Source organism: Poecilia mexicana, unplaced genomic scaffold, assembly GCF_051168715.1.
Source record: "Poecilia mexicana isolate PSO_F unplaced genomic scaffold, ASM5116871v1 scaffold_6, whole genome shotgun sequence".
Classification (NCBI taxonomy): Eukaryota; Metazoa; Chordata; class Actinopteri; order Cyprinodontiformes; family Poeciliidae; genus Poecilia; species Poecilia mexicana.
The window spans coordinates 34,107,835-34,129,037 of NW_028263375.1; the positions used below are offsets into that span (position 1 = coordinate 34,107,835).

The 21,203-nt window shown below is 37.7% G+C and overlaps 1 protein-coding gene across 2 annotated transcripts in view; it reads left to right on the top strand.

The window, feature by feature from the left end:
* Positions 1 to 1,104: 1,104 nt before the first annotated feature.
* LOC106934271 (receptor-type tyrosine-protein phosphatase zeta-like) overlaps positions 1,105 to 21,203 on the top strand; it is a 119,025-nt gene continuing 98,926 nt past the window's right edge. The window contains exon 1 of one of the 2 annotated variants that reach the window (XM_088006669.1): positions 1,105 to 1,747. In XM_088006669.1, the coding sequence (XP_087862795.1) occupies positions 1,687 to 1,747 (61 nt within the window). In that variant the 5' untranslated portion in view covers positions 1,105 to 1,686. The remainder of the gene's footprint in view (positions 1,748 to 21,203) is intronic. The other variant, XM_088006670.1, reaches the window with a different exon arrangement.

The window sequence follows — 21,203 nt, forward strand, 5'->3', positions numbered from 1 at the left end:
GAAGCTTGAGTCATGGTGTCAGACATGGGACACAAATATGGTATTGAACTTAATTATTTCAAGTAAAGTCAAAGTAAGCAGGTCATTTAAGGAAAAGATTTGTAACTTTTAAGTTAGAGTGTATTTAGAGGACACTGTAAAAAGAGTATCAGGCTGTAAACTAAGAAGATTGAAGCCCAAAATATTTAGTTTGGAACTACTTAAAAGTTTGAGTTGACTTTCTGTAGAATTAAGTCCAAGAGATTTAAAATGTTTATTACAACAAAATAACAAAATAAATGAGATTTGAGTAAGAGTGAGAATATTTGGTTTGAGAGTGACTTAAATTTGTCATGTTAAACCCCCTTACGAATTAAGTTATAAAAACTTAGCAAATTGAGTTGGAAGGACTTAGTGATACAAAACTGGCATTGAACTCCATTCATTTTCTTTACACCCTTGTCCCTTAGTGGGGTCAGGAGGGTTGCTGGTGTCTATCTCCAGCTAACATTCTGGGCAAGAGGCAGGGTACACCCTGGACAGGTCACCAGTCTGTCTCAAGGTAACATAGAGACACACAGGACAAACAACCATGCACACACATTCACACCTAGGGACAATTTAGGAAACCAGAGTACCAGGAGAGAACCCACCACACACAGGGAGAACATGCAAACTCCATGCAGAAAGACTGGGTCTGGGAATTGAACCCAGAACCTCCTTGCTGCAAGGCAACAGCTCTACCAACTGTGCCACTGTGCAGCCTGGCATTGAACTCAATTGTTTTAATAAAGTCAAAGTGAAAAGTTCCTTTAGGTTAAAGATTTGTAAGTTTTGAGTTAAATGAACACAAAAAAGTAAGTTGTCATAGCAAAAGCAAAAGAATGAAGTGAAATTAATGTAAATAAATCCAGAAGATGAACTGCAGCCCAAATACACTTTTTAGAGTGTATGTATATATATATATATATATATATATATATATATATATATATATATATATATATATATATATATATATATATGAGATAGAGTGGGTCATGGATGTGGAACCCAAATGGTTGACAAAATAAACTCAGTTAATTTTTTTTATGTTGTATTTTTCAGAGTCTGATTCTCTCCACCAGTCCGTTTGGGGATGATGTGAGTTGGTGTAGCAGGAAGAGGTTCTTCATTCAGCTAAGATCAAATATTGGCTATTTGGCTTTTTCCCATCAATATTCCTCTTTTTCTTTTATATTTCCTTTAGTTTATTTTTTCTTCACAGCATGCTTTAATTTTAATGAATTCACCATCATCCCTTCTTTCTTCTGTCGCCGTCCCTGTCTTAGTTATTTCCTTGCCTCTTCTGTTTCTCTTTATTTGCTTAGCTATTGTTTTGGTTCTTTATTTCCATCCATTAGCTATCAGCTTAGCAGTGCATTATGAGTGTGAGAAGCGCTGCTCGGGCTTGTTGTGTGAAAGAAATGGAGCCGGCGTGACCTCGAACTGTGGGCGGTGCAGAGCTTCAGTCTGGCGGCTGCTCTTCAGTCAGAGCGGAGGGAGGACACGGTACACACACGCAGCCAAACCACAACAACGAGCAGCACCACAGTTAGAGCAGCATGGAGCTGTAAGGACCTGGGACTGGCCGGGACTGGTTTCCCATCAACCGACTTCACTAAGGTTTCAATAACTTCTCCGAGCTAAGTGCGTTTTTCCCGCAACATGGAGAGCAAAGGCAACGGGCTGCTTCTGGTTGCGCACTTTATCCTCATCTGCCAACAAGGTAAGGCATGCCGCGGGGTGTATTTGGGCCACACTACACGTATTATGCAGTTTTCTCGTGTTCAGGTTCAGATTTAGCTGAAAGTGATTTATTGATGTATTTCTTTTTTATAATTGCTGGCCAACTTTTGCGGTTATTGCGCAGCAGCTTCAGGTGCGCTGCTTCGCCATAAACAAACTAAAACGATGGCGCTGCTAATGAGTTTGGATTGGATGCTTTTGCCCAAGTTTAATTCCATCAAACAAAGAGCTGTGGGTATTGGCTTCATGTGTGTGATGTCTCCTTTGTTTTCTGTTGAAAATCACCCGGTGCTTCTGTGAGATGATAGATTAAAACGTTGGGAGGAGCAGAAGGTCTCCTATCAGCTCCAAAGCGGAGCTGTCAAGCATGAAAAAGTGGTTTGGACGCGGTCTCACTGGTTCATTAAAGCTGTCAGATGCTCCTAATCTGTCTGAAACAACAGCCGTAATCCTCCAGTGCTTCACAGAGACATCTACTCTCACTGCACATGAATGCTCTTATTTCTAATTGGGTAAAGTTTCTGTTGCTGCAGGTCAGATGTCAGAGAGAAAACAGACCTCCAGGACAGAGAAGTTTGTCAGGATTTCATCTTGTGTCTAAAAGCAAGAATGAAGTGATCCAGAGTTTTAAGGACTTTATGTTAGTAAGAAGTCAGTCTTGTTCTGATTGTTCCACTTTCATCTTGGCAGCAGCCCAATGAGGTGCTTAAAATATTTGGTTTCACTCTGATTAACATCTGAGAAAGACAAAACAGCTCAGATTTTATAGGAGAGGAGAGATTTTATAAACGTTGCAACTTTTCTTATCACAAATTGCTTAATAAATGACAATCCACTGGAGAGGAAGAACTTTTGGAGTCTCTTGATAGTGTAACGTTTTGCAATACTTTTTAAATCCCACATACCGTTAAACTGATATTTCAAAAACTTGTGATTTCTTAAATGTTTCCTGGCCCACTTTGAGAGGTAAATGTGAATGAATTACATGATGATGATGATGTTGTAGTAATAAGGACAGCAAATATGTTGATTGCTGAAGAAGCAGCTCAATCAAAAAGTGCGGAGGAGAAAGTCTTTTGAGAACTTGTTCAGACTGAAGCTGACAGCAGTGAACCCTGCTCAGTCACTGGGGTTTGCTGATTGATTAACCAGGCTAACTGTTAGTAGAAGTAGAAACTCATGATGTATTTAATGGGATTTTGTTTGCACAATGACTGTAGCAAAATGTTTACTAACAATGGTTGAATAGCACTATATGAAATATTACAGTATGTAGAAGACACACATACTTGACAGACTAACCACTGCTGTGCTGCTGTTTTATAATGTCTCTCATTTTCCTTATGCTTGGACAAGTTATCAGTCATTGAAATGCAGAGGTTGGTAGTAACTAGTTACTAAGGTTGTCAAAAAAAATTGATATTTTAATATAATCTTTAGTAGAATTTTTTTAAAGATTCTAATTTTTATCAAATTTAATATGAGCATGCCTGACCTCCAGACCAACGTTTTGCGCTGGTGCACCTAACTTTTGTTCTCAGGTACACCAACAAAAAGTTAGGAGCACCTTTTTTTTTTCCAAATGTATTTTTATTGATTATTAGCAAAACATTGGTAAATATGGTACAAAACAATCATTCCATTCTTTAGTCATTATAGAAACCATGTAATAAAAATTACATGGAATATGCAGAGCAATCAAATTTTAACGGATTTTAAGCCAGAAACAAATCCCCTAACAGCAGTTACACTCGTGCAAAACTTAACTGAGGTAAATAAATAACATTTGCACAAAGTAGAAAAAAGATAGTATTTGAGATAACTTTGTTTAGATAATATCTCCACATTTGTGGATACATTGTTCTCAAATATGAAAAGAGAATAAAAAAGATTTCTCATAAGCAGTTAAGAAGGGGTGCCAAATTTTATACAATCTATTTTCAGAGCCTTGGACAGTAAATGTTATCTTTTCCAAGTCCATAGAAAACATATTAGCCCTTATCCATTTTATATCCCCTATAAAACCGTCCTTATCCAGTGTGAAGGGGGAGCTGGATCTTCTCACCATAATAAGATGGCAAAGGATAAAAATGAGAGCGTTCTTTGTTTAAAGCATAAGTCCAGTTTTGACACAACTTCAAAGATGGTGGGGAAGGGGTTTAGCTGGATCATCACCAATCCCTGATTGGTTTGGGCCACAAAGTGAACCTAATGTGTGCCTGTTGTCAACCTCAGGAAGATTTTCAGTGTTAAACTCAGTTTTTTGTATCTAGACTGGTTGCAGCAGGGCAACCTCTTCTCTTTTTTTTATGTCAGGTGCGCTATTGAGAAGTCTGGTGTTATTGGTCAAACTCTCGATCCCTTCTGACTTGTATGCCGTCGTTGTCCAAACAGTCTGACTTTTATGTCTCAACACTTCCACAAGAGACATTCAGCTCCTATTCCGTCCAGAGCTTCTCACCTGATCATGAGCTGCTCTGAGTTTTAATCTCATGGGAAGTACATCCACAGAAATCATGAGCCTCTCCCTTTAGCCAAAAAGACGAGGCAAACAGTGTTGTTTGCATCCTAGATGCACACATCTTTGAGTTAGATGCCTTGGAAAAAATGGAATGCTAATCTACCATGCCATGGGGTTTAAGAGCAATTTAAAAGGCCAGTAAAGCTCCTGTACCTGCAACAGTGAAAGAGAAAAGCTCTCGGTTGACATAAGTCAACATTATCTGTTTAAATGTGAACCGTTACAATCTACTGCCATATTTGATCTCTATAGAAAATATTATGCAAAATTGCCAGAAAGAGAAATTGTACAGGGATCCTGCTAGATAAATCTGCATGGACCAAATCCTTGCATACATTGTAAAAAAAACTGCTTTGTATTAGCCAGATTCATGTTTTATTTACTATGAAACTATCACTTATTTCTCTCTCAATAGTAATTTATTATCAAGAGAAAATTAGCAGGCAAATGGAAGCACACAGTGATACTGTGGGTGAGGTTGGACCAAAATGCAAGTGAAGCAAAGGCAGAGGGTGGATAATGATGAAAAAGGTTTTAATAAGAGTCCCAAAAACAACTTGCAAAAGTGGAATGTCAATTCTGATGAAAATGACTTTAGTGGTTTTAGTGTGCAGGATGAAGATGAAGGTAGCGATCAATGACTTTTCCTGTCATGTAATCAGAATATACTTAATCTCTGATCATTGTTTTAAACAGTGACAGAATATTCTTAAAGCCATTTGTCATTTTGACAGATTATGATTCACACACTTGGTGCAGACACACAGACATTTTCAACATTTTGCACAGAGTACATCACAGAGATCACTAAATCAATCAGAATGAATTCACAACTCAGTATTCTCTCTGATCTTGACTGAACTAAATACATTTCGCCATGTTGGATCTGACAGCAACTTGGGCAGGAGCAATGAACAGGACGCTTCGGAGCACGTCTGAGCAATGCACTCTGCTTCATTTCCTCCCACTGCCCCTCGTTCAGAGAATTATGCCAACTTTTGCTTGTGTCAGATAAAATTTTTTCCCTGATTTCAAACTTCATGGTAGCCAGAGATGCAAAAGCAAACTTCAGACTTTTCTTAGGTTTGACTGTTTCCAGTTTCAGAAACAGTCTGTAATATGTAATCAGGAGTGAAAGTAAGCACAAATGTCATACTAATGAATAATGTTGTCCCCTCTTGAGTTACCGTACTGTTAACAAATAACTGGTAACATTGTATGTATGGATTCTCTCTGTTTCTCAACAGTTTGCTGATTAAATTAATTAACAGCAGCTTCAAAGCTGGATTGTTTTATTTGATGCTTCCATGAAGCCGGATTTATGTTAGTTGTAGCATTGTGATGGTGCTTTACACAAATATCTTACAAACAGAATGGTTAAATGACTTTTGGACATTTTAGAGGAAACCTAACACCATGAACAACATATTCTCTTGCTGTTAAGCCAGCGTCAGTACATTCTTTTACTTTACTCATAGTGTTGACTATCTTCAGCTTTTAGTGGAGCAAAGATAGGGAATAAACTGAACCAGTTTGTATCATATGACATCACATTATCATTTGATAAAATACTGTCTGATATTTGATAGAAATATTTCTGAGACCTGTACCTCCCCACAGTACAAGTAAATCTGTTACTATTTTTGCTTTGTGTTTAAAATGGCAAAATACATTGACAGATTTTGTAATGCAAGTCTAAAAATAGTCAGCAAAAAATATGTTTAATTGGTAAATGTGCTTTTCTGAATTCAAAATATGCTTTGCCTTTTGATAATTACATGACCATGAAAGCCCAGTGTATCAGGTATTATACAACAAATTTGTAAAAACTGGAAAATGTTTCAAGTATTTGCTGCTTTGTTTTAAGTTCAGAGCATCCAATAAACGGTTCTGGTTTTAAACATTTAATTTTTGTAACAATGGTTTCTTCTGTCAGCCTTTAAATGATTAAACAACTTTCAGTCATGAAAGCAGATTGAAGTCTTTTCTTTAGCGTAGCTTTTCATAACGCTGATATTTGAAACTGGAAACAATGTTCAGCATGCTAAGCTTTAAATTATGGCAATTCTGTTTAGTTTTAAAATCTACATGTACAAACTATAATGTTTTGTTATATGGAAGTTTATATTGTATTTAATCAAGCTTCCATTGTGTTAAGTGAGTTGCCAAGCAATAACTATAAGGGGGGAAAAGAACAGCCTGAAGTAAAAATGTAAGAAGTCTTTGCCTAACTTTAATTTTCTTCATTTCAGAGCTGACCTTTTTCAAGTTTGTGTGAGGAACACAGTTCCAAAAAATGATTGTATTTCAACAATCATCTCCTATAAAGTTAAGCTGATGACACATGGTTGCATGACAATTTGTCTCACTGCCAGTCTTTGGAAAAAGGATGAGACGCTGTGGCAGTGTGAAGCTGGAGCAGAAGTGTGAGAGTACAGAGTGGGTGAATGGGTGGGAGAGTGGGGTGGGGAATTTTGGGGTCCCTCAGACCCGGAGGCCTCACAGGGAGATTGGAGTGCAGGTTAAGCGGCGCTCCTTCGTTCATTAGTCTTCCTCAACATCCCCAGCCTCGTTACCAACCCCATTTCCTGCCAGCTCTCATCTCTGTTTTCAGGCCTGCTTTGTCTACTGTACACTGTAAAAAACATCATACCTTGCATCAGATAAGGCTTCATGAGCTTTAGTCTGTGGCAGAAAATACAGAAAATCAATTCCATTTATGTGGTGGTTGTGGGTCAACTTTAATCATAAAAAATATTTTCAAAATGGTTTTAAACCATTTAAACTGACTTTTAAATTTCAGTTGTTCTTTTAAATAAGCCATGTAAAATTAACAGTGTGTTGACAAATGTTCTTTGGGCTTAAGGCTCTATTTTTCCATGGGAATTGTTTTAACTTAGCGAAATAAAAAAAAGAAAACTTGTGATTGTGCTTTTATAAAATGGTGAATACAGTTTTAATGTTGCCTACCTCAGTGTAGATATGTTAATATGTTAATAGTGTAGCATGAAATAATGAAGGAAATTATTTTAACTCTGAGCAATTATACATTGTACATTGGGATACAGATTGTGTGAAGAGAGTCCCAAAGGCTTAGAAATGACTTTCTAACCTTTTTCTGATTTAAAGATGTTAGTGAGCTTGTTTCTCATCTATTCTTGATTATGTTTTTTTTTTTTTCTCGACAGAGCTATGATGTTTAAGATCGTTAAGGCTTTGTGTTGTTAAACAAGTCCTATTTAAGCCATTTAAAAAAAACTTTACAGGTCTGGTGTTAACCAACCTGATTGTGACTGAAATTCAACGGAGCTCTCCTGGATCAATTTTTACTTTTAATAAAATAATAAAATATAATATTCTATCAAGGTGTAATGAAGTATATTGATTTAGTATAGTGCTTTTTTTTTTTCTTTATCTTTATACACATTAGGGCTGTTGTAAACGACTAGTAATTTACCAATTATTCTGAGAAATAAATGTAATAACTTTAAGGTGGCAAATATTTTCTTAACAGTTCAGTATGAGTCGAGGAAGCCTGAAGACCTACTTTGTTTAAACATGTCTTTGGTGGTTTAGTGTAGGCTCTGTAGTTGATAGTAGTTGGTATGTGAAAAATGTTTCTTGCAGTGTATTCCCTCAAGCCAAGATCTTTATATTTTGCTATTTAACATTTTTTCTAACTCTTTTTCTTTTGCTTTTCTTAGCTCTTAATCTCTCATTTTCTGTCTTTCTTTTACATCTTCTCTGCTGCTGCACATGTTTTGTTAACCATTTTCATGCATCACTCCCCTTTGGCAGCAGCACAGCTTCATTCATCTTCTGTCTACTCTCTTTCTTTTCACCCCTTAAGGTTTTTTTCTAATCCTCTTCTTCATTTGGCTGCCCCCTCATTTCTGGGTGTGTGAGGGTTGAAGGATGGTGTTATGGGGTGGCCATATTGTCCCTGTTGATGCCTGCCTGGCGTTCTGCCACCACATTGACCCACCCTCTCCTTCACCTCGTCTTCTGTGGTTGCGGCTTTTCAGAACTATGTAATGGAGGATGTCAGCAGATCCAGGTGGCTTACAGTACCTCTGACAGGACCCCTCACACCAGGGTCCTGTTTAGCAGTAAAACAAGGAAAGCCTCTGTAGAGGAACTTGTAGAGAGCCATTGGATTTGGGATCCACTTGTGGACTGGCTGCAAGATTGTAGTCCCTGTTTGATCCCGAACCTTCGATGGCCCTTATCTAAAGGGCCATAGACCAACGAAGCGCTACAAAGAAAAAGCCATGCAGTAAAAGACCATCGATAAAAGGCCTAAGTGGAGGACATGGGCTGGAAAAAGTCCTCAACAGTGAAAGGGCTGATACGCTCCGTTTCGTTTCCATTCATCGGCTTGTGGTGGGGATCTAAGCAGGTGACTGCAGAACTGCTTTAGCAGATGTTAGATCACACAAAAGACCTTAATGGGCTTCAGCAGGGCCTTTCTCGTATTTACAGAATATTTGCATTTCATGAATTAGTCCGACCTTATTATCCAGATCAGCTTCTACAAATTCAGCAGGAATGAGCTTAAGTCTTCAATGACCAACATTATAAGCTTGCAGTACAGGAAGTCAAACTCTACATGCATGTCTCTATTTAAATCACTCTGACAAATTGAGAGAAAAGGCATTGTTTGAAGAAAAGAAAAAAAAGAAAAAATGGGTCAAAAGTAGGTTTCAGGATTTCTTTTAAAAAATTACCAGGAGTGATGATGCAGTACCGGAATTATGATGCTAGACTGATGACCAAAAGGTAGCTTTTTAAAAAGGTTAAATAAATAATAGCTTTACTGAACTCCATGGGGACATTTTGTTGTTTTCTCATGCTGCAATGAATCCTGTTTTAAATCACATTTCACATTAAATCTCACAGCGTTGTGACTCGGGGATTAAATGTATTGCAAAATGTTTTGCCTCTTTTGCAATTGTGTTAAAACTTGTAGCTTATAATAGTTTTATTTAAATGGATAACATTGAATAACTGAAAAAAAAAAGAATGATGGACAGAAAGTAAGCCAAAGCAGCTGAGAATACACCTGTGCCAAAATGTGGGTTTCAGAAGAGGGTTGATGTCTTGTATAAAATATGATGCACAATACAATCAACACCAAACACAAAGATAGTGATATTTTAAGTGCCAAGCTTACATGTGAGTTAATCAGTGGCGCAAAAAGATGCAGTGTATGCAACGCATAGGGGCGCTGCACTAGAGGGGGCGCAAAAACGATGTGGGAAATGTTTTTTTTCTAGTCAGCAATTAACAGCTGTTTGTGTATAAAATGATCAATGACAGAGGAACAGCACTGATTAGACGCCTCTCCCCTCCCATACAGGTAGCTTAGGCGCGTTTGTTTCTTTTAAATTTGAATTGTAGTGCACTCGACAACAGGGAGCTAAAGATGGGGCGGCAGAAAAAAAACTCCGGGCCACAAAACAGAAAACGGAAGAGAGGGAGGAATAAAGATGTTGGAGAGACGAAGAGAAGCTTTTCAAAGTGGTTGAAAGACAGTAGATAAGTAATGTCAGTGTATCAACAGGAGGGTTTTACACTGACATTCAGTTTAGCTTAAGCTAGCCTAAAATGACAGGTGGTTGTTGTTGACTCCGCTCATATTGAACCAATACGGGACAACCCTCTAAATGTCTGATAGACACACCTATCACACACATCTCATAAATAAGTCTAATAATAATGGCCGAAACAAAACACGGGAAATATTAAGGTCAGCTAAATTGTCATTGCGGGACCTAAATAGGAGAATCCGTCTCTCTTTATAGATTTCTCTCTCTTCTTCCTCACATCGTGTCTTTAGGAAACTTTCAAAACAAAAACGGAAGATTTGGGATGTATCTTACTTTTGACAAAATGAAAGAATTACATATAAATAATAGTCTTTACCACCTGTGTAAACTTTGCTGGTGAATGTTATAACACATATAAGTTTTATAATATGTGTTATATTGTTTCATTTCTAGGCCCTTGTGTCAGATAATCTAAGTCAATGTTAGAGAATAATTAATATTTTTAGATTTACAGAATCTCAGTTAGCCTTCATAACGGGGCTGAACCCGTATTACACCAAGCACTGTAGCTAATATTAGCTGGTATCTCGCCGGTGGACATAAATACAGTAAAGTAATATTCTAATCACAATATATACACAATAATATGTCCATCTTACTTGTGAAATATTGTTTGTCGGGCCCTCACATAATTAGTCCATCGATCCGAACAACAACATCCCTCAGTGCTGAGGCATCTTCTGCTGTTTTGATTGAGCAAAGTAGGAGGGTATACCGCTCCAAGATGGCCGCCGTATTTCCTGCGCCGGAGCAGCCAATGCGGGGTCTACTCTTATATTATGTCTATGGTCCTTAGAAGCAAAACCTCTGGCAAAAATACAGACGGTAGTGGGAAGACACAGGCTAAACAATCACAGTGACGTTTAATAGGGGCATTAAAAAATGTGTCAGCGATATTCAGTGGCGCACAGTGGGTTGTTTGATATCAGACAGAATGGGTCAGCAGAACAGCGCAAAACCCAAAGAACAAGACATCAGTCTCTTCATCCCTTAATAATTTCCTGCGACCGAAAAATAATATAAATGGCAATTTAAATAACAAATCATACAAATATTTTAATAGTAAATTAATAAATATTGAGAAGAGAAACCACTTATTTTTTCAACATTAAAAACGTTTGTTAGGATTGTGTAGGAAAAATGTTTATCTTTTATAAATTCAGTGTTTTATGGTCAATATTATTTCACCATTTTATTAATGTGGGTTGCCAGTTTGGATCAGGCTTCCTATCAAGCTATAAGAATGCTATAAGACCTTCAGCCCATAGGTGGTTCTAGACACAGGCTAACAGAAGTGGCTCTTTGGCTCTCTTATATATTAAATAATGAAATAATGTCCTGCTTTTTGTTTCATTCTTTTTAATTGCCCTGTAGGCAGCAATTTATCCACATATATGTACTTCTATTATTTTTGATACTTTACTTAAAGATGAGTTGTACAAGTTTATGTTATTGGGGCAGGGTGGGAGGGGGATCCGATGACATGTTCGCATACACCTCAGAAAGAAAGTATGTAGTTGCGCCCTTGGAGTTCATAATTTGAAAATTTACAACATGATTATTATGTGGTAAGCTGTAAAAAGTCAGGAGAATTTTTATCTGAGGCCAGCCCTCTAAGGACCAAAACCAACATAATAAGAAATAAAAGCATAAATATATATTTTGTTTTTCCTTTTCCTTACACATGAGTTTCCGTCAAGTGATGTATATATTTTCTTTTTCATTTCCTCAAAACATATGTTTTTGTCAAGAAAAGTAAATATTTTGTTTTCTTTTTTTTTTGCTTCTCCCTTTTCTGCTTGCTCTTTTTCTGCAGCATTGCAATGTTAATGAGGAGAGCTGCCTTCTATGTCCAGCTCCTCTACTATTGGTCAATAGAGCTTTGGAACCAATGTCACTACTCAGACTCTGTAGGGCATTTAGGTTTTGCGCAGTCGCTCGGTGCCATCTTTGCAGGCCACAGACCAAAACAAACTTTATCCCAGTGGTTTTGTTGTGTTACCGACTGTAGTGAAGTTAGTTTCGAGTTGGATATTGGATATTCTAATATCCGCCAAGCAAGCTTATGAACGCTAATTTCGGCCAGCCGTTCTCTAGCTCCCTCCTCAAGCGCTCGGAGGTTCACTTAGGGACTGCCAACAAATTTCCAAACCAAACACTCCTGTCAAACAAATGTTAATAAATGCCTTGCCTTGTGACCAACTGATACAGAAAAGTGGTAATTCATGCTTTTACATGAGACACGCTACCCTCTATTAAAATGTCAAGTCATATTCAATATTTTAAATAACTTTAATGTTAAATAATATGTTTTCTTCAATAGCTTCCATATTGTGTGCCACATTGACTAGAAATTAGTGTGTAATTGTACTAAACTCTCTATATGAGGCACATGCATTTTTATTCCATTTTAACAAAATTTTTATTTCTGTTACCTATTTTTTTTAGTTTAAATTGAGTATTTCTCTTCAATAGCTTCTAGGTCAGGTGACCTATTGAGTCAAAATCTGTGAAATTGTTATAGCTCTACAACTCTAGATCTAAACTCTAGATTGTTCCTCTTTAGGTCCAAAAATAATAACTTCAGATTTGTTTCTGTTCAGCTGCAGAAAGTTTTGGCACATTTATCTGTTTTAAGCATCTATTTAGTGACTGGAGGGGTTCAGAGTCACCTGGTGACATAGTAATGTAGAGCTGTGTATCGACAGGGAGTAAAAGGGTCAAATCGAATAAAAATGAGTATACCTCATCTGTACAGACTGGTACAACTAGTCTGTACAGATGAGGTATACTCATCTCAAAACTAACTTCAAGTTAGAACAATTGTTCTACCAGTCTGTCTAGAGTTAGATATAGAGTTGTAGATCTATAACACTTTCACGCTGATTTTGACTCAATAGGTCACATGACCTAGAAGCTATTGAAGAGAAATACTAAATTTAAACTAAAAAAAATACGTAACAAGAATGAAAATGTAGTTAAAATGGAATAAAAATGCATGTGCCTCATATAGAGTTTAGTACAACAATTGCCTACTGATTTCTAGTCAATGTGGCACACAATATGGAAGCTATTGAAGAAAACATATTATTTAACATGAAAGTTATTTAAAGACCTAAATGCCCCACAAAGTCTGAGTAGTGACGTTGGTTCCAAAGCTCTATTGACCAATAGTAGAGGAGCTGGACATAGAAGGCAGCTCTCCTCATTAACATAACGATGCTGCAGAAATAGAGCAAGCAGAAAAGGGAGAAGCAAAAAAAAAAAAAGACTAAACAAAATATTTACTTTTCTTGACAAAAACGTATGTTTCGGGGAAATAAAAAAGAAAATATATACATCACTTGACGGAAACTCGTGTAAGGAAAAGGAAAAACAAAATATATATTTATGCTTTTATTACTTATAATGTTGATTTTGGTCCTCCGTAGTCCTCCACATAAGGATGTAAAAGTTCTGTCCAGCCAAGTCTGAATGAATGACACTTTATGAAAAAAACTGAAGTTCAACTAAATACTTAAAAAGCCAGATGTAGATTTCTTCTGTTATCCCAGTCCATTGTTCATGACCAGGAGGGCCCACCTTTCCCCATTTCCTCGTAATAGTATTCTTACTAGTTGTTATTGTCACTATCTCTATCTTTTACACTTACCTTTTCTTGAATATTGTTAAAATTGCAAATATATGACATAAGTTTTTGCCAATCTAAATGGAATCACGTTTCCAAAAGTGGTCAGAAAAACTGAAGAAATCAACGGTGATAACTGCCAAGTGCAGTTTCACACAAGTATCTATCTATCTATCTATCTATCTATCTATCTATCTATCTATCTATCTATCTATCTATCTATCTATCTATCTTATTTTCCTTTTGGCTTTTTCTCTTTAGTGGTCGCCACAACGATTCATCCGTCTCCATGTAACCCTATCATCCGCATCTTCTTCTCTCACACCAACTACCTTCATGTCCTCTTTCACTCATGTGAAATAATGAATCTCTTCTTTGGTCTTCCTCTAGGTCTCTTTCCTGGCAGGTCCATCCTCAGCATCCTTCTACTGATGTATTCAGTGTCTCTCCTCTGTACATGTCCAAACCATCTCAGTCTGGCTTCTCAGACTTTATCTCCTACACATCTGACATGAAATGGACATACAATGTCTTTTATCCAGATTCAGTGTGGCAGATTAAGAAAAGAGTGCATAATAATGATGTAGAAGAAAAATGTTATAAGGTTTAAAATAATTTTACAAATATAATATCAAAGTCGGCATGTTCATGTATCCTGGTGTTAAAAGCATTTTTCACTGCAGTTAAAACTGTAAGTCATTTGTGGTTTTGCCCATTGTTTTATTTTTCCTATTCTTTTAGTTGTAGCTCAGTCATATTGGATGGAGAACGTCTGTTGTCAGCCATTTTGTGTCTGGATTTTTACTGGGTCATTCTGACTTGGGACTATGCTTTAAACTAAACCATCTATTGTACCTCTGGCTGTATGTTCAGGGTGGTTCTCCTGCTGGTTGGTCAACCTCCACCCCATCCTTAGGTCTTCTACAGTCTAACACAGTGGTCCCCAACCCCCGATCCACAGACCGGTCCGTGGACCGACACCGATCCACGGACCGGTCCGTGGACCGACACCGATCCACGGACCGGTCCGTGGACCGATTGGTACCGAGCCACGCAAGAAATAATTAAATATTTCCGTTTTATGTATTATTTGAGTCTGGAGGATCTTTTATTTTGAAAATCCTTTGACCGGATTCTCTCGGTTACTTGCGCGCCAACACTGAGCCCACAAGCAGCAAAATGAGTAAGAAACAGATCAGATGTCTTTGGAAAGTTTCTTTGCAAAGGGGAAAAGGCCCAGAGAAGAGACAGGAGGATGGATTTATCCCGGACCGGTAGGTGAGTCAAACATTACAAGCCGCTCTGTGTAACATGTGGCGACCGGCAGCTAATGAGGCAATGAAGCTTCAGACTGCTTCACCACTAGAGACCAAGCAGGCTGAGGATATAAGCAACACTTCGGGTGTCATTTCCTCCATCACTCCCAGATGGACCGTCTCGTTGCAGAGAAACAAGCTCAGGGCTCCGTTACTCATTATGGTGAGTTAAAATTTTCACAAAAGTAAAATTTTCATTTTTGTGTCCTATCTGTATCTTATTTTGAAGGGATATGTAAACGTTACCATAGCAACCAGAGTCAGAGAGCGTTTGGGCAGTGGTCGAGAGGAGATGAGTAGAGCTTGTGAGTCTTAAGTCTGGTTTAGACGGCAAGATTTAAGGATGTCGGCCGATTCTCCAAACCTCTGTGACCACAGAGCTGATAAAAGTACAACAGGTTCGATCGGTTCGTGTGTCCAGCCACAAGGCAGGACATATACACACCACACGAACTGATTCCAGAAGAAAATCCACAAAACCCCCAACATAGCATACGGGAATTTAGAATGACCAAACATGGATGACGATGGAGAAGCAATAGTGACAGTTTGTGGAGTCATTTTAAAAGATAAAAGAAACAAAAAGAAAAGGCGGTGGATAAAAGCCGCTCTATTTGCTGCACTATGATTTGGAGGTGAATATGTTTTTTCATAGTTAACATTTTTAACTGAATAAACATATATAATAATGACCTTTACATAAAATAATAAACATTTCCACATATCATCTCTGATATCCACCGGACTCACAGTTGCGTGATATGTCAGCTGTTTGGGATTCCCCTCTGTTCCTACGTCAACGCGCTTTCTGATTGGCTACCTGTCACATTCAACAGGTTGTGTTCTCGTTCCCAGTCAGGGTAAACCCCACAGGCTGCGATAAAAAGGCCAAGACAACCCAAATTGGGTATATTCAGGATTTAGCGGGAACTCCAACATGCAGAAGCCTTATCTTCTTCTTCTTCTTCTTCTTGTATATGTCCTGTCAGAGTCTTCCACTTGAGCAGTGGATCTATGCATTAGCTGACACTTTGGAGGAGCTGCTGTCTTCTCCATGGTTTTCTTCCTGACCTGCCTGCTGTGTTTAGTTGCCTTTGCTCTCTAATATTATCTAACAAAACTCTGAGGCCTTCATATACCAGCTGAGAACTCATTCTGAGATTCAGTTATGTATAAATGGATTCTGTTTAGTTAGATATTATTGAACTGGATTTTATTTTTGGAGTATCAGAATAGAGGAGACTGGATATAAATGCATATAAAACTTTTATTTTCAGAAACTTTCCTTTTTTGTGAAAACAAATTAAACTATTTAAGACTCTCCTTCCACTTCATAGTCATGCATCACTTTGTGTGGAATGTGGAAAACTTTTGAAAGTATAAATACTTTTACAAGATCTATATAAATCTAGAGCTGGTGTAAACAAATACACTTTTAAATAAAGACACTCATGTTTTAATTGTATAACTAATCGGGTCATCATTACAAGCTAACACAGCTAAATGGGACACCTTGCTTTACTGTGTCAAGGTTAGAGAGCGACAAAGAATGAAATCCATAATTTCCTCTGTGTCCCACCCCCCGCAGCCTTTTTCAATCTAGTCATTCCTAAAAATAGTCTTGCATCCCCATGGCACAATCACAAAATGTCTGCCTGCTAATGAATGGCACTGGTGCTGATGATGTTTGGCCTCTCGCATTGAAGCAGCATGATGGCTTCATGCAAGTGAAAAAGCAATTAGTTCATGGCAGCAGATGAGCAGCTCCTGCAAAGCAGCTCCTGATGATGAAGTGCTGACATGATGGGATGGCAGCAGGAGGAGGCCGAGTGTCCTGCAGAGGGACAGAGGACAGCTGAAGGGTAGTTGGAGCAGAGGACGCAGTCCCTTGGTTTTCATGTATAAATTTCCATCCATCCATTTTCTTACACTTTTATCTCACTGGTCTGGAGGGCTGCCAGTGCCTATCTTCAGCTGTCAACAGGCCAAAAACATGTACAAATTTGTCAAATGTATTTTTTACCTTTCTTAAGCATTTTAGAAATTGATTCTCTCTAATTGAGGTTATGTGTTGGTGGATCATCATGTTTAAAGTGAATTTAAGTTATTAATTGTTGACTGAAATCTCTTTAGATGGTCTAGCTATTTACAGTTCAACTCCAGTGTTGATAGTTGATAGTGTTGGTGCCTATCTCAAACTGTTTTGCAATTCTCAAACTGAGGCTTTGGAGGGTTTTCTTCTCATTTCAAATAAGATCATTTTTAATGGCAATAGAGAGCTGTGTTCTAAATCTAAACTTGTTGTCCACGTCTCATTTTATGTTTTAAATTACAACATAGTAAGCCAAACACTGTGTAGTGACCAAACGAGAATGTGGAGTTCATCAGAACAGGAAGTGCTTTAATATTAATACACTAAAAATGAACTTCACTGCTTGTTAGTAAAACAAAGCAAACGGTGCAGTGGGCAGAGCACAGGGCGAGCTGAGGCAGAGGGTGTGGTTGCAGGAACATGAAAGCGAAAAATCCAAATACTGACAGATATTACTTCAGTGGAAATGTCTGTGACATCTATTTTGGTGTTGAGTATTGAGCATTTTTTATAGTAATAAAGAGGGTGCATAAATATAAAGGGGAAAATATTAGAGGGAAATAAAATGCATGTGATAAAATAAATCAATTTGGAAAATATATTTTTATTCTGGTGACTGTTTATAAAGGAAAGTTAGAAAAAAAGCCCTCTTTAAAAGTTGCATATTTGTTTGGCCAAATCCAATTAAAAGATAAAAAGAAGAAACTGTGAAAGATGATCTGTGACATCATTATCGGGTTATTTCTACAGACATATTGTAACATAATTTTTTGGTAATATTACCCACCTCTAGTTCAGTGTCTTTCTGACTCCTCATCTTTTCAGTTGGAGAAATGCTACGTGATTTCAAACACTTTGTCACTGCAGAGAAAAAGCTAAATGTATTCACCTTGATTATGTGGATTATCTGTCTAGCTTGTTGAATTTTAATTAAACAAAACAAAAATGAAATGCAATCATTATTATCATGTTGTCATGAGTTTAAAAAAACCTGGCCATTGCCCTCTTATGCAGTTCTGCTGGATTCAAATCTCCCTTCACAGTGCAGTCTGGGCTTTATCCCATTCACTTAATTTTGTTAGGTAGATTTTCTAATTAGCAAATCAGTGAACAGAAAGAGGAAGTGTGAATGATGATGATTTTCTGCGCTGTTTTAGAGTTGTAGTCTGCCTGTAGTTTTATCAATGGCAGCAGAGGCAGTGAACAAAGCCGTTCACGCCTCATTCAGATCGACATTTTTCTCTTCACAGTGGAGGATGGTTGTTCACAGCGCAAAGAATATCCTGAAAGCTTATTGGTGTCGATCTGGCGCAGGCAAAAATCCCGGGCAAACGCTGAGTAAAGTTTCAAACTTCAATAGAGTCAGGCCTCCAGGAAGCAAACGTTTCTCAAAAGCAGAGAGTCCAGACCCTCCTGACAAAACAAACAGTAGAATAAATTGCTGGGATTTAGCAGGCCAGGTAGAAATAGATTATGGCAGGATTTGGAATATTGGCTTGTTTTTACAAGTATGAGTACTTGACGCTGGCATTGGGTCCAATACTGATACTCATATCAGCGTCAGCACACCACTAGTGGAACAGTTGATTTTGAAAGGAAACTAAAGGTTTTCTGACAAATCTAATGGAATGTTCTCATCTATACTGACCACAACATGTGAAACAGTCTTGAGCTGGCGAGACTTCACTGTGGTCACTATTATGAAGCTGCAGCTAATGTAAACAAATTGGGATGAATCATTGATAACCCTCAGTTAGCAGATGTCACTGACTGAAAAGTCACAGAAAATATGGTGCTTCAGCTGTTGGCTAAGGGTCCTGGCTTGGTTTCATAAAACAAAGGCTGCTACTGAGTCTAGAGTCACATCAGAGCTCAAGTCAAATCAATAGTCTTTAGAGTGTAAGTCTAAGCTGAGTCTGGAGTCTTTGTAATTTAAAAGTGACCAGGGTCTGAATCTGAAACTGAAGTCACTGTCCCTGGCATACATACTGGAAGTTTTTCAACATACTTTTGAGATACATCCAGCAGCTTAGACAGATAGCCATGTTCAGTAGATTATTGAAAAATGTAACTCCATGTAAATGTAAATGTAAATGAAATATAAATTAATTCCACACTGACAGTTTTTTTGCTTTTGTTTCTGTTAGTTATAACGATTTTCTGCTTGCTGCAAATAGAAACATGATATTTAAGATTAGAATCAGTCCAGCAAAGCATGTTTAGACATTTGGTTTTAAAGGTTATTTTCAATGATTCATTGAATATGACTGAACAGGTGGAAATTATGATGTGAATCTGCTGAGAGAGAAACAACCTGAAAATAAAACATGTCATTTGTTAAAAATATTGGAGTATGTTTAAAAAAAATCAAGGCAGCTATTTTTTATGTGCACAATGTGAGCATTACACACATGTGAACATACTTTTATGTGAATATAAGAGTATGACGTTGTCTTGACCTCTATGGTATAGAGAATACCTTCAAATAGCAAACAACTCTAATTTCCACAGGAAGTAAAGGTGAACTAGAAAGTTGCATATTTCATCAGTGCGGAGAGCAGTCAACTGCTAATGTGGATGCAAGGGGGGAGAGAAATCCCTTCTTCACCCTGATCCGCTTCTGGGTGAAGTGTTTGCAAACTATTACCGGTTGTTCTAGAGTTTTTTATCTTACGGCCAATATAAAACAGTTTGTCAGAGGCCCTGAGAAAAGCTCCCCTTACAGAGAAACAACTTAATTAAACTCTGAAACTGAAAAGACAGAGTGCCAACACTGCACCCCAAAGGAAAAGAAAGAAGAATTTTATGTAAAGCCCTCTTACATTTACTAAATTCTTAGTTTACACTACTTTTTAAACTGTGATTCAAATAAAATTATTCCTATGATGCCAAAAACTACAAATTCACTAAATTTGAAGATTATGTACTGAATGAACCTGAGGATCCAGCAGCATTCGAGTCATGAAGTGTTTCCACACTGCCAACTAGAGAAACCAGGCAGAAAACACTGAGCAAATCTACAAATGGTGGCCAAACAAGCCTGAGTGTTTGTTCAAAGTGGTTCATTGTAACAATAAACTCTGTAGACAAGTAACTCTTGCTGCTTTTATGTCTGTGGTTTACAGAGGAGTTGGTTGGTTTCTGCCAGGATCTTTGGGTATTTGTGTGTTGCTTCTGTCCTGTGGTTTTATTTAGATCAACCTAGTGAAACTAGTGTCTCTCCTTGTTGGTCTATTTGTATAGTTTCTTATTTTAGCTTTTTAATGTTTGCCTTTTACTAATTTATGAGATAATCAAAAATGTTGAAAAACCAAACTAATTCTTCTCACCAGATCATTTTGATGATTGTTGTTCAGGATGCTATCATTGACAACCAGGAGTGAAAGTAGGGGGGTACGGTCGGGTACTGCGTACCCCTAAAAGATTTAGCGGAGGTACGCAGTACCAGCAAGAGAGGAGAGCGGCTGTCTGCTGTAAAGAATCAACGGGTTCACTGTGCAGCCGTGACTGATTAGTTTTTCAAGAACAATCTAAAACATGACTTAATCAGTTAATAAATAACTTTTTTTCCCATTTCATATTGTTTCTGAACTCTTGGTGCTTTGCTAGAGCAGCGGTGCAATAAGTCGATCGTGGAAGGTTTTGAGTCGATCTCAGCATTAGGAGACAAACTGAACGCCGCCAGGAGGCTGAGACCAGCACATCCTCTTCTGACTCCTCAAAACGTTCATAACTTTATTAAAAAACAACAAAAAAGTCAATAAAACGTGTTCAAATTAATGACCCAACAACAATAATAATCTCAGTGATTATTGTTTCAACAAGGTGTTGCGCAATTCTGTGCGTTTCGGTTCCATTACCAAAATAACGAGCAGAGCAGGAGTTAAAAATGAACTAATCAACCACCGGTGTGTTCAGGGAGGCTTATTAATGATCGCAAAATAAATATCAAGCCTGAAAACCTGATATTGTAACGAATGTTATGTTTTTAAAGTAATCTCTGGTCGGTTTGTGGAGCGCAGGAAGTTGCCATGGCAACGGCTGTGCTTAAATGACAGAGAGACGGAGAGTAAAAAGGTGCGAGTGGTTTAGAGTTGATCACCTGTTCAGTTATTTTACCTTAGTTTACCTTTTCTGTGGCTCATCACAGCCGCTGTAGTTTCTGAACGTTCAATAAACAACAAACTTGGACTAATTACCTCGTTCTTTGTGACTATACGTCATTTACAACAAACATCAAACACGGTAAATATGTTTCATTAAGTATTTA